This window comes from Coregonus lavaretus (assembly GCF_964263955.1).
Source record: "Coregonus lavaretus genome assembly, chromosome: 25".
Lineage (NCBI taxonomy): Eukaryota > Metazoa > Chordata > Actinopteri > Salmoniformes > Salmonidae > Coregonus > Coregonus lavaretus.
The window spans coordinates 36,236,980-36,250,468 of NC_140012.1; the positions used below are offsets into that span (position 1 = coordinate 36,236,980).

At 44.3% G+C, this 13,489-nt stretch overlaps 1 protein-coding gene across 1 annotated transcript; it reads left to right on the forward strand.

Moving 5' to 3' along the window:
- Positions 1–306: 306 nt before the first annotated feature.
- Positions 307–13,489, forward strand: ankrd2 (ankyrin repeat domain 2 (stretch responsive muscle)). The gene is made up of 9 exons (XM_084141823.1): positions 307–536; positions 7,542–7,646; positions 10,958–11,101; positions 11,280–11,387; positions 11,860–11,958; positions 12,258–12,356; positions 12,757–12,855; positions 13,041–13,139; positions 13,261–13,489. The coding sequence occupies exons 1-9, from the start codon at positions 474–476 to the stop codon at positions 13,405–13,407; spliced, it is 963 nt and encodes a 320-aa protein (XP_083997949.1). The 5' UTR covers positions 307–473; the 3' UTR covers positions 13,408–13,489.

A 13,489-nucleotide genomic window follows, 5' to 3' on the forward strand; every position in this document is an offset into this window, starting at 1 on the left:
GTGTTTACAGGCCTGGAGTCTGGAGGCCTAGTAAAACGACAGCTAACAGGGCTGGCACAGGGGCTGTGCGTAAAAGTAAGAGCTTGTGGAACGAATGCACCCTGTGCTCATGACTCCAGAGCGTGTGTGTGTGTAAGGGGGGGGGGGGGGGGGGGGTCACAAGCATACACGCATACATACACACACACACACACACACACAGTAGTAGACCTGTCTACTAGGGTTTCACAATGCCCCTTGTGAGCCTGGCATTCCAATCAGGAAGTATAAGACCACCCGGACTGCCACATCACAGCTGGTAACCAACCGGTCCCCTGAGCAGGCAGACTGATGTTTAGACAGACAATCTGTTTGCTATTCAGCTGTTAGAACTGTTAGATATAGATTGGAAGTGAGGATTGGGAAGTTGTTTCAACCACAGGTTGTGTTTCTGTTGTTTTGTTTCCATTTCAACCCTGAACGAACACCCCAGTATGGAGGAGGATGTGCAGTGGACTACCAATGTGAAAGCAGAACTGGATCACAAGAAATCTGAGGTAGGGGGAAATGATCACTTATTTATCATGTTTTAAATTCAAGATGCATTCTACTGGTAAATGGGTAACATGTCATTGCGTTATCATAAACAACAATGGTGTATTAAAAAACACATTCCTTACCCCAGGACACTTCAACGGGTGACTATCCAGGAAAACAAAGCAAAGGGAGCACTCTATTGGCTAGTGGGACACTTTCCTGCAAGGCTATGCCTCAGACCTTTTCCTAACCAAGGTTCTAATGAAGGTGGATGAGAGCATCAAGGCTGAATCCAATTCATTACATAATAGACAAATGTTTTACATTGAGAAAGTTGCCTTAGAGCTCAAATAATGCCATCATATTTAGCCATAGATGAGTATGGGGCGGCAGGTAGCTTAGTGGTTAAGAGCATTGCGCCAGTAACCGAAAGGTTGCTGGTTCTAATCCCCGAGCCAACTAGGTGAAAAATCTGTTGATGTGACCTTGAGCAAGGCACTTAACCCTAATTGCTCTGGATAAGAGCGTCTGCTAAATGTATTTAAATGCAGCTGTTTTTTTATCTCAATATCAAATCATTTTTGGGTAACAATGTACAAGAATTTCTCTACACCCGCAATAACATCTGCTAAATATGTGTATGTGACCAATAACATTTGATTTGATTTTGATTAAGTACCTTACTGTTTCAACTAAAATGGTCAAAAATAAACAAAAATAGCTTCTTAACAAATAGCTTCTTGGAAAATTTCTCAAGCAATAATTATGCTAGGACTGTCTGGGAGTGGTCTGAGTGAGGAGGGGAAAACTGAAAATGATCTGTTATTGGCAGAGAGGTTTGGAACTCTTTCTTATTGGTCTATTAACTAATTTACAGCATGGTGATGTCACCATGGAAGGCCAAAACTCCCTCCCACCAAAACAGGCTGAAATTTCAGGCGTTCTATAGCTCTTACATTGAAAGGGCTTTATCATAATTTTCACAATTTCACAGTATTATTTCAACCTCACAGGAAAATCTCTGGGCCTTTAAAACAATCACATATCCTACTGTACATATTAACATAGACACACACGTGTACACACACCCACACATACACACACTTGCACTAGCTGGTGTTAATCGTGTGTGAGGTTGAGTGACCTAAGCTAGCCTTTGCTGTGACTGTGTGACCCATTGACTGTATAAGAATGGACAAAGCCATCAATGACATCACACCATTCATTCCTATGTGAAGACTCAATGGCGCATTTAAAGCTCAGGAAGTCGGTTTTAGCTTGCTAAGATGGCGTCTCTTCCGGGGGGGGGGGGGGGGGGGGGGGGATTCTCAAGACATAAAATGCGCAGTTTGTGCTACTTCAGGAAGTGACATAGCAGGCTGCGACCAGGGGAGAACGACTGTCCCCTCTCAAGTATCTCAAGTTGAAGGCCGACCGCGGACTGCAGGCTGCCGGTAGCAACAAAATTATCTTTATAACTTCTTCTGTGTGCAATTTTAAAGTAATCGGTTCAAGGACATACATCTGGTGTAGAAGCAATTACTGATACCGTGACTGTCTTCTGATTTTTATTTTATTCACACAAATATTGACCATGAAGATTGCCATTTTCCCATTCACTGTATTGGGGGAGCCTGCTTTCTGCAAACAACAGGCTGCAGTTCTTCGGTCAGCCATGAACTTCATGGCTTCAATGAGAGGAGGCAGTTCTCCCCCTGGTGTGACCTACAGTTATCTGAGGTATCTATAACCACGAGACCCTTTGCTGCTTCTGAAATAGTTTACAGCTTATTAACTTAACAGCCTGACCTCTGACATCTGACCTACAGTACCCGATGTAAGCTACCACCAAAGAAAACCGACTGCAGCCTATCTATAGTACATTGCTACATCTTTACAACTAATACATGAAATCAAGTAATTTCTTAATTATAAATAAAGTAATGTCCTTGATTATACATGTATTTTGTTTCATAGACTTTCATAGACATTTGTATGCCATGGTGTCTGCAAGGATTTTACTTCAGGATTTTGGTCTATATTTGTTCATGTTTCACCATTCTAATATCAACATTTCAGTTTGCAATGATTAATTTAAATATTCCATGCAAAAATACATTATATTGAATGGGCAGGTGTTCTAGTAGATTCCTCTATGATCCATGCCCCTCAACAGGTTTGATACTGCCTCCAGGGAGGGATCAAAGTTAAATATTTCCTTCCTCTACAAGCAGACAACACCTAGGGCTTATTTGGGATTCACAGATTTTAATTAATGACTTAATTTACACTTTCTTACAACCAGCAGTTCAGCACTAGAGGGCAATTAGCTTGTTAGTTATAAATTATATTCAGAATACAACCACTAATCTCATGTTACAGTTTTTTTTTATCACTTTAGTGCAGGGGTGTCAAACTCATTTTAGCTCAGGGGCCACATGGAGGAAAATCTATTCCCAAGTGGGCCGGACCGGAAAAATCATGGTATATATAACTTAAAAACAACAACTTCAGATTGTTTTCTTTGTTTTAATACGATCAACATACATCATAAAGCTGGAGCCTGAGGACAGTGTGTCCAAAATAGTACAAGCACAACATCACTATTAATCATAAAACACGTCAAGTTTATTTGAAAATTCTAAAGAAAAAGAACACACAAACACACAATGCCTCAGTGATTAACAGAACTGTTTCACAGATCACAGAACTATATCAGGGTGTCATTTCTCAGGCAGAAATGTAGATAAAAATAATGAAATCCTGTTCCCCAAACAAGTGCAAGAACCACAGAGTCAAGAATAGGTTAAATATACAAATAAAATAAAATCAATTAAAAACAATAGCACATCAACATAAAAACATATAAACATAAAGCTGGAGCCTGAGGACAGTGTCCAAAAGCACAACATCACTATTAATCATAAAACACCTCAAGTTATTTGAAAGTTCTGAGGACAAAGAACACACAAACACACAATGCCTCAGTGATTCACAGAAGTATATCACAGATCACAGAACTATATCAGGGTGTCATTTCTCAGGCAGAAATGTAGATAAAAATAATGAAATCCTGTTCCCCAAACAAGTGCAAGAACCACAGAGTCAATAATAGGTTAAATATACAAATAAAATCAATTAAAAACAATAGCACATCAACATAAAAACATATAAACATAAATCTGAAAGCGTTGCTCAAACTCCCGTAACAGTCCAGTTATTTTATCTTTGAACCGCTTCATGTCTGCCACATGTTGGGTCGCGCACACATTTTTCAGACAGGGGAAGTGAGCTGCATCACCACCGGCAAGTTGCGTCTCCCACAATGACAGCTTCAACTTGAAAGAACGTATGCTGTCATAATACTGCGTGACAACTTTGTTGCGCCCTTGCAGCTGTTTGTTCAAGTTATTCAGGTGCTCTGTAACATCCACCATAAATGCAAGGTCCGGCATCCATTCTGCGGAATGAAATTCTAACCCTGGTTTGCCCTTTTCTTCCATGAACTGTTCAATTTCTTCTCGTAAATCAAAGAAACGCCTCAGCACAGCACCTCGGCTTAACCATCTTACCTCAGTGTGGTATGGCAGGCCATAGATGTGGTCTTTCTCTCTGAGAAGGCTGTCAAACTGACGGTGATTCAGGCTTCTGGATCGGATGAAATTAACAGTTTGGAATACCACCTTCATGACGTTATCCATCTTTAATGACTTGCAACACAAAGCCTCCTGGTGCAAAATACAGTGAAAAGTAAAAAAATCACGTCCTCCATTTGCAGATTGCACTTTCTCTCTGAACTTTGTCACAACGCCTGCTTTTTTCCCGATCATTGAGGGCGCACCATCTGTAGCCAGGCTGAAAGCGCGGGACCAGTCCACTCCGACCCTGTCCAGCGCGCCGACGAGTGCGGTAAAAATATCAGCTGCTGTCGTTGTATCTGTCATCGGCACCAACTCCACGAACTCCTCGGTGATGGTCAATGTGTCATCAACTCCGCGGATGAAAAAATGGCCAGTTGTGCAACATCTGTAATGTCCGTGCTTTCATCAATTGCAACCGAAAACGCAATAAATGACTTTACTTTTTGCTTCAACTGGCTGTCCAAATCCACTGAAAGATCGGAAATCCTGTCTGCAACTGTGTTTCTTGTCAGGCTGATATTTGCAAAAGCCTGCCGCTTTTCAGGGCACACAATCTCCGCTGCCTTCATCATGCATGTTTTTACAAATTCACCGTCACTAAATGGTTTTGAAGCCACTGCGATTTCATTAGCAATGAGGTAGCTAGCTTTCACTGCAGCGTCACTGATGTCTCGGCTGTGAGTAAACACAGACTGCTGTTTCTTCAGACCCGCCAACAGTTCATTCACCTTCTCTCATCTCCGCTGTCCTTGAAAGTTGTCATATTTGTCGGCATGAAGACTCACATAGTGGCGACGAAGGTTATATTCTTTCAGCACTGCAACATGCTCTGAACACACCAAACATACAGCTTTCCCATTCAATTCCGTGATTAAATAGGATGACCATTTTTCTTGGAACACTCTGCACTCTGCGTCCACTTTTCTCTTTTTTGACAGAGACATATTGGGGCAATGAGGGTGCCAAAGCACATAATGTTAAAAGTAGAAGCCGTAATAAATATCGCGGGCAAAACAAAGTAGCTCATTGGCTGCACGTGCTTGACCTACTTGCTCTGCCCCGGTATAAACAGTTTGCTTGCTTAACATAATTTCTATTGCGCCATCCAGTGGACGCAATTGGAACAGCAGTTTATTTTGTTGAAAAATTGCAGCGCATTTTTATACTTAAAAAAAATATATTATTATTATTATTTTTTTTTATTTATTTTTTTTAATCATCTCGCGGGCCGGATTAAACCCGTTTGCGGGCCTGATCCGGCCCGCGGGCCGTACGTTTGACACCCCTGCTTTAGTGCAATATTCACAAGTATGCTGTACATTTTCACAACTCTTAGTACAAAACACAAAACACATCATCAGACAGGCAGTTGTTTCAAAAGTCTAAGCACATCTTCAATTGACTAAGTATAATACACAAAATCATACAGTAACTTTTTCACAAACTCAATCAGTGTCATCTAGAAATACATGTTTTACATTGCATACATGTTCATATGAAGTAATTGTCTTTCACAATGCAATGCTCACATTACTTTTGATATGATTCTCTTCTCTTTTGTTAAAATACATTTTACTATTACTTAATCCGACTGCTCTTTATTGATCGTCACTTAAACGTTTGGTAAACCTATAGATTTTACATTTAAACTGGTTTGTCTACTACAGATTTTGAGAACTACATAATGAAAATGTACGTCTGTAAAGTAGAAACATAAAAAGTGTAATAAATATACCTGAATGTACTACTATGATGATGACTATTATGATTTGACTTAACAGTAAATGTAAAAAAAGATCTGTTATTGACAAGATCAGAGATGTACTGGATGTAACAAATCAAATCAAAGTTTACTGGTCGTGTACACAGATTAGTAGATGTTACAGCAGGTGCAGTGAAACGCCTATATTTCTAGCTCCTACAATGCATAAATAAATACAATACCGATGCGAAAATAATCCAGAAATTCCAAAACAAGAAAGAAATGCATCCCTATACAGTAAACATGTATCTGGGGTGTTTTTGATGGGGAGGTTTCACACTGCTTTACTAAAATGTCATTGGCCAATACAGTACTTTAACATAGGCCAATACAGTACTGTAATAATGACCAATACAGTAGTATATGCCATTTACGTAGCAGACACTTTTATCCAAAGTGACAACAGTCAGTCCACACATTTTGGTATGTGACCCCAGTGGAAATCGAACCCACAACACTGGTGTTGCTAGTGCCATGCTCTTACTAACTGAGCCACACAGGACCACTACAATACAATACTGTAAAATACAATACATGATTACGTTACAGTTGGAAGGTGTATGATTGCCATCCCAATGACCACACCACCCTCCTTCAGGCCATGAATGAGGCATGCAATGACATCAATCCAGACCTATGTCAGGCTTGGAATAGCCATGCCAAAAGGTTTTTCCCCCAGGAGCATGAACAATTAAGATATTTACTGCGGTTTCGATGAGAACCTATGGCCAAATGATCAAGACAGGCTTGATGCAAACTAGTGCTGCTAAACATGATGTTTCATTTGATTACATTGTGAAATATGTTTCAATGATTACATTTACATTTTAGTCATTTAGCAGATGCTTTTATCCAGAGCGACTTACATGAGCAATTAGGGTTAAGTGCCTTGCTTAAGGGCACATCGACAGATTTTTCAACTAGTCGGCTTGGGGATTAGAACCAGCGACCTTTCGGTTACTGGCACAACGCTCTTACCCACTAAGCTACCTGCCGCCCTTTGATCGCACATGGGATAGAAATTATGGAAATGTCATGTTTAGTCAATTGTAATGGGTAGTGTATTGCCTAATGTGAAAACAGTGTAATGTACTGTACTGTAGCTGTAGCTTAATACATTCAAAGGGCAATTTTTAAACATGTATCTTACATTTTTTGCTATTGGATTAGCTGGTTGTTAAAATAACTAAATCATTATCGTTATGTTGTGTTTTGGTGATTAAACCAATCTACTCATTATATTTCACAGCAAACATATTTTGGATCAATGGTTGTGTGGTGAAAGATGTCTGCAAACAAAATGGATGCACAATGAAAGGTTTTGAATGTAAAACTGGCTGCTTTACAAGTGTTGCCAGTTTGGAGTTTTGTGCGAACAGTTTTTAAAATTAACCACATACTTGTGAAAATAGTACCAAAGCAATTTTAAAAAACTGTAAACATAAGTACTCTTACTGCAGGCACAGAAGGATTACGCCAGTTTTCTACAAATGGAAAATAATATTTTGCTTGGCTTTCTATTTTTGCATTTCTGTTTTAATTGTAAAGTATATTAAGGTGTGTTTTTCAATTCACTTTAGATAGAGTTACGATTTGAATATAATTTCTATGTTATTAACCAGCGTCGCAGAGCGCGAGCGATGAAGCTGGGACATATAAAGTGGGACACACCTGAACAGGAAGAACCAGGCAGTGAACCCACCAATCACAACGTTGAAAGCATCCAGGTAAAGTAAAAGTAAAAATAAGTAAACTGCTCATACATTTGGTGTCACACCCTGGCTCTGGGGACTCTATATGTTGAGCCAGGGTGTGTAGATTCTATGTGTTCTTGTTCTATGTCGGTATTCTAGAGTTGTGTTTTCTATGTTGGCCAGTGTGGTTCTCAATCAGAGGCAACGAGTATCAGCTGTTGCTTGTTGTCTCTGATTGGGAGCCATACTTAAGCAGCCAGTTTACCCACAGTAGTTGTGGGATCTTGTTCCTTTTGGTTTGTTCCGTGTTGGTTGTGTTTAACCTAGGACGTCACGTTATTGTTTTGTTCTTGTTATCACTATCGATAATAAAGTATGTTCGTTCATCACGCTGCGCCTTGGTCTACTCCGTTCAACGATCGTGACAGAAGATCCCACCATACCAGGACCAAGCAGCGTGTCCAGGAGCAGGCAGCCTGGACATGGGAGGAAGCGCCGGGTAAGGAGCTGGAGAGGTTGGCGATGGCCCAGGTGGGCCAATTGTGGTCCAGGGAGGACATGCTCGGGGGAAAAGGGCCATGGGCTAAGGTTAAGGCCCTGGCAAGAGAGGAGCAACGGCGTCAACAGTGTTGTCGTCGGACGGACGAGAGGCAACCCCAATATTTTTTTAGGGGGGGGGCACACGGCATGGGCGACGGGGCAGCAGGAGGCTGCCACAGGGCGTATTGGGAGATTAGGAGAGGAGGCCACCGGGTTTGGGGGGCCAGAAGGCAGGTTGGCGGAGCCTGGATGGAGAGCAGAGCCAACTCCCCATACTCAGGCATGGCAGCATGAGACTGGGCAGGTTCCGGGGTATGCGGAGCTGCGTACTGTGCCACGAGTGGTCCGGCATAGTCCGGTACGTCCTGTGCGAGCACCCCGCACGTGTCGTGCGAAGGTGGGCATGCAGCCAGGACGGAGTGTGCCGGCTCAGCGCTCGTGGCCTCCAGTGCCTCTCCTCGGTCCCGGATATCCTGCGCCAGTGTCACGTGCTGTTATGCCAGTACGGGTACACAGCCCTGTACGTCCTGTGCTGATGCCTCACACAGAGTGTGTGAAGGTAGGCATTCAGCCAGGACGGGTTGTGGCAGCTCTTCACTCCAGGTCTCCTATCCGTCTCCACAGCCCGGCCCGGCCTGTTCCTGCTCCTCGCACCAAGCCTCCAGTGCGCGTCGCCAGCCCGGCCCGGCCTGTTCCTGCCACTCGCACCAAGCCTACGGTGCGCGTCGCCAGCCCGGCCCGGCCTGTTCCTGCCCTTTGCACCAAGCCTACGGTGCGCGTCGCCAGCCCGGCCCGGCCTGTTCCTGCCCCTCGCACCAAGCCTACGGTGCGCGTCGCCAGCCCGGCCCGGCCTGTTCCTGCCACTCGCACCAAGCCTACGGTGCGCGTCGCCAGCCCGGCCCGGCCTGTTCCTGCCACTCGCACCAAGCCTACGGTGCGCGTCGCCAGCCCAGCCCGGCCTGTTCCTGCCACTCGCACCAAGCCTACGGTGCGCGTCGCCAGCCCGGCCCGGCCTGTTCCTGCCACTCGCACCAAGCCTGGGGTGCGAGTCGTCAGCCCAGTAAGGCCCGTTCCTGCTCCACGCACCAAGCCAGGGGTGCGAGTCGTCAGCCCGGTAAGGCCCGTTCCTGCTCCACGCACCAAGCCAGGGGTGCGCATCGTCAGCCCGGTACGGCCCGTTCCGGCTCCACGCACCAAGCCAGGGGTGCGCATCGTCAGCCCGGTCCGGCCCGTTGCTGCTCCACGCACCAAGCCAGGGGTGCGCATCGTCAGCCCGGTCCGGCCCGTTCCTGCTCCACGCACCAAGCCAGGGGTGCGCATCGTCAGCCCGGTCCGGCCCGTTGCTGCTCCACGCACCAAGCCAGGGGTGCGCATCGTCAGCCCGGTCCGGCCCGTTCCTGCTCCACGCACCAAGCCAGGGGTGTGAGTCGTCAGTCCGGCACAACCCGTGCCTGGGTCACCGGTGCCTGGTCGGGTACCGGTCAGCTGCTCCACACCGGAGCTTAAGCAATCCGCTCCTACGATGTCCAGTCCAGCTCCAGCCAGCGGGGCCAGACCGGACCAGGGGCGCTACGGGGGGATTATTGGAGGGTGGTGGGCAAGCCCGGAGCCGGAACCGCCTCCGAGGAGGAATGCCCACCCAGCCCTCCCCTGTTTGGTTTAGGTTGAGGCGCGGTCGCAGTCCGCGCCTTTGGGGGGGGGTACTGTCACACCCTGGCTCTGGGGACTCTATATGTTGAGCCAGGGTGTGTAGATTCTATGTGTTCTTGTTCTATGTCGATATTCTAGAGTTGTGTTTTCTATGTTGGCCAGTGTGGTTCTCAATCAGAGGCAACGAGTATCAGCTGTTGCTTGTTGTCTCTGATTGGGAGCCATACTTAAGCAGCCAGTTTACCCACAGTAGTTGTGGGATCTTGTTCCTTTTGGTTTGTTCCGTGTTGGTTGTGTTTAACCTAGGACGTCACGTTATCGTTTATTGTTTTGTTATCACTATCGATAATAAAGTATGTTCAACGATCTACTCCGTTCAACGATCGTGACATTTGGTTATGTATTCACCCTCAGTTACATTATAGTCTGTGAATCCTACATTCTATATCCAGCAATAGTTTATTGTCAATAAATTTTATTTAGCTCTCTTTTACCAGGCTTGTTATTGAGACAATATTTAATTATATTCACCTTTATTTTACACACAACCTACTCACATCTATCTCAAGAGGCTGTTTATATTTCCCCAAGGTTGGTTATTGCCAACAACATTGCTCTATTACCAGATATTTTGTTGAAAGCATGTGCTCGTTTATGATCACAACCAGGCTATGAGGTTACCATGCTATGAATGTATCTGGGCATTAGCCACTTCAACATGAGCCCCTGGCATCTCTGCTTTTACAGGCACCCTGACCCTCTCACACCCTCGCCCCTTCTATGCCCTGTAGTAAATCAGGTGTTGGCTAGCTACTGTTCAAACAGCTGTTGGTTTACACCAGACCCAGAATAAAGGAAGGGATGCCAGTCACTCATACCAGACTCTAGGGCTGGTGTATGAAGAATGAGTGAATAGTAATACTTTTAATAGTTAAGACAATATTACATATACTACCATGATAAATGTAATCTGTCTTGTGTTTTGGCAGTCGTATTCTTTATTGTTGTTGTGTCAAACTGTTGAGAGAGAGAGAGACAGAGAGAGCGAGAGAGAGAGAGAGGAGAGATACTGTAACTGAACTCAACTGCAGCAGATAACTAACTGTGGTAATGAGAGCTGATTCTGAGTCAGTCTGTCATCTTGTCTCCCCTAGGCAGAGGACAGAGAGAGGAATTCATTTTCAGAGGGGGAGATAGTTGATCAGGGTGGACCAGAGAGCATCCAGGAGATCTGCCAGAGGAGGAAGTTGAAGAAGAAGACTCGGTCCTCATCCAAGGTGGCTGTGGACGTGCCTGTGGTGAGGCAACATATATATATATTTTTTGAGCAATATTTATCTTTCAGATTTCCAGTTTTATGTATAAATGATGACCGGAACAATGCAGAATACTCTGATTGTCATTTTTAAGAGTGGGACCAGGGTTTGCTGGATCAGTTGATAAGTCCCAGAGAGTCTGTGTGTTTGTGTTGGTCAGTTAGGACCTGTAGACACTTTTGACTTCATGAAGGCAGTGACTCAGGGTAAACTCAAAGTGGTGGAGAAATATCTGGAAGATGGAGGAGACCCCAACTTCAGTGATCAGGTAAGTAATAGTCTCTATGGTATATGGTCTACTTAGGACCTGTGTTTTGGTTAATCATGTCACATGATCTGGATTGTAACCTTTATTACGCTTTTTCATCAAACTGACCACTTTTCCTTAAATGTCACATGGTCCAGCACCATCCTCAGACAATTGCTTTCATTTTTGATCTAATTCTCATGTCTGGAAAAGGCTTAAAATAAAGGTTAAAATCCAGGTCATGTGACATGATTAACCAAAACACAGGGTGCTGGGTATACTTCACAAAATATATTTATTTACTTGTTGAAAGATCTGGCCTCAATAGTTCAAAGTTCATTTCAACTGTAAATTGAAATGATTGTGGCCTAGCTATCTGCCATGGCCTTGCAGTACTGTAGAAGTAGCACACAATACAAAAAATAAAAAATTGTACCTTTAACCTCAGACAAATATAATTTTAACAGTCTTACATAACTAAATATTTTTCCAGTTAAGGAGGACAGCACTGCACTTTGCCTCCATCGAAGGACACTCTACCGTTGTCCAGAAGCTTCTAGAGAAAGGAGCTAACGTCAATTCTAAAGATCGGGTGAGAGACTCTTGCCATTACTACTGTATGTTCTATAGTCAATGATAAAAGCTGTGAAATGACATAATTGACATAATTGTGTTTTTAACTCCAATACTAGGGAACAAATTGACTATTTTTTATCACACGTACAGTATGTAACCTAACCTCTTAGATGTAACCTCTATATAACCTCAAGTATTGTGCTCATAAATGGATAATTGATTAGGTTAGGGCTGTGGAATGGAAAGCTAGTGATGAATCAGTTGTTAAGCCTCAGACATTGTAGAGTGAAGGCGGCCATGCTGTGTGTGTTCCAGCTGGAGTCCAGAGCTGTTCACTGGGCCTGTAGAGGAGGAAGCCTGGCAGTCATCAAGGTCCTCCAGAAACATGGAGCTGACCTCAACATCAGAGACAAGGTGAGACGTGGGTGGGTGTGTCATGATGCATTTGTGCGACTATAGCTACTGACATTTCGTTCATTATGGAGTTACCCAGCTAATAGAATGGCCATCTACCCATAGCCTTATCATTTCACCAGTCCAGGGTTGTCCTCAGTGGGGTTCAGATATATTAAGAACAGACATGTTTCTCTGTCCTTTGACATGTAGAATTGGGAAGATTTCAGCTACAAGGAATTGTTATCTGCAACGTCTTTCACGAAGAGGAGATGAGGAGAGATGTGCCCATGGTGGCTCTAACTCACTCTCTCTCTCTCTCTCTCTCTCTCTCTCTCTCTCTCTCTCTCTCTCTCTCTCTCTCTCTCTCTCTCTCTCTCTCTCTCTCTCGCTCTATCTCTCTCTCTCCCTCTCTCCATAGCTGATGGCCAGCCCTCTCCATGTGGCCACCAGGACAGGCCATGCTGATGTAGTGGGATACCTGCTGAACAGCGGAGCAAAAATCAACGCCAGAGACAGGGTAGGATGTCATGCTTTCTCACTGCATCATACCTGGTCTAATATGATATTGTAAGTCAGTTTTGGTGAAATACAATAAACAAACATCATTGTTACGATATGGCTCAACATTATCTTGGTTGTCCTCATATTGTCCTCATTATCTTCCTGGTCCTCATAGTGTAGTATTGTAATTGTGTATTCCAGGAGGGGGACACTCCGCTGCATGATGCTGTGCGCCTGGGCAGATATAAGATACTCAAGCTGCTCATTGTTGGAGGGGCTGACACCAGGCTCAAAAACCATGTGAGTATCACATCTTCTCAAATAAAACTGGAGGTTGGCATTGACATTTTCTATTCAAATGTGTATTTTTGCGTCCGTGTGTAACTGTTTGTTCAGTCATGCATGTGTCTGTGTGTTTCAGGAGGGATTTACAGCAGTGGAGCAGGTGAAAGAGTGGCAGTTTGACACCAAGGAGACTCTGGAGAAACTGGAACAGCTGAGGGAGGTGGGTCTGGTATCCCCACTGTTACCTCCCTTACCAGACCACCAAATCAGCCTTCAGCCCTAAACCTCCACATCCCCACTGTTACCTCCCTAACCAGTCCACCAAATCAGCCTTCAGCCCTGAACCTCCACATCCCCACTGTTAC

What these genes read in the sequence shown, in the direction of transcription:
- ankrd2 (XM_084141823.1), top strand. Translation starts at nt 474, where the DNA reads ATGGAGGAGGATGTGCAGTGGACTACCAATGTGAAAGCAGAACTGGAT. An exon ending in ACCCCAACTTCAGTGATCAG is followed by an intron (nt 11,388 to 11,859) that starts GTAAGTAATAGT and finishes ATATTTTTCCAG; the next exon opens with TTAAGGAGGACAGCACTGCA. An exon ending in AAATCAACGCCAGAGACAGG is followed by an intron (nt 12,856 to 13,040) that starts GTAGGATGTCAT and finishes TGTGTATTCCAG; the next exon opens with GAGGGGGACACTCCGCTGCA.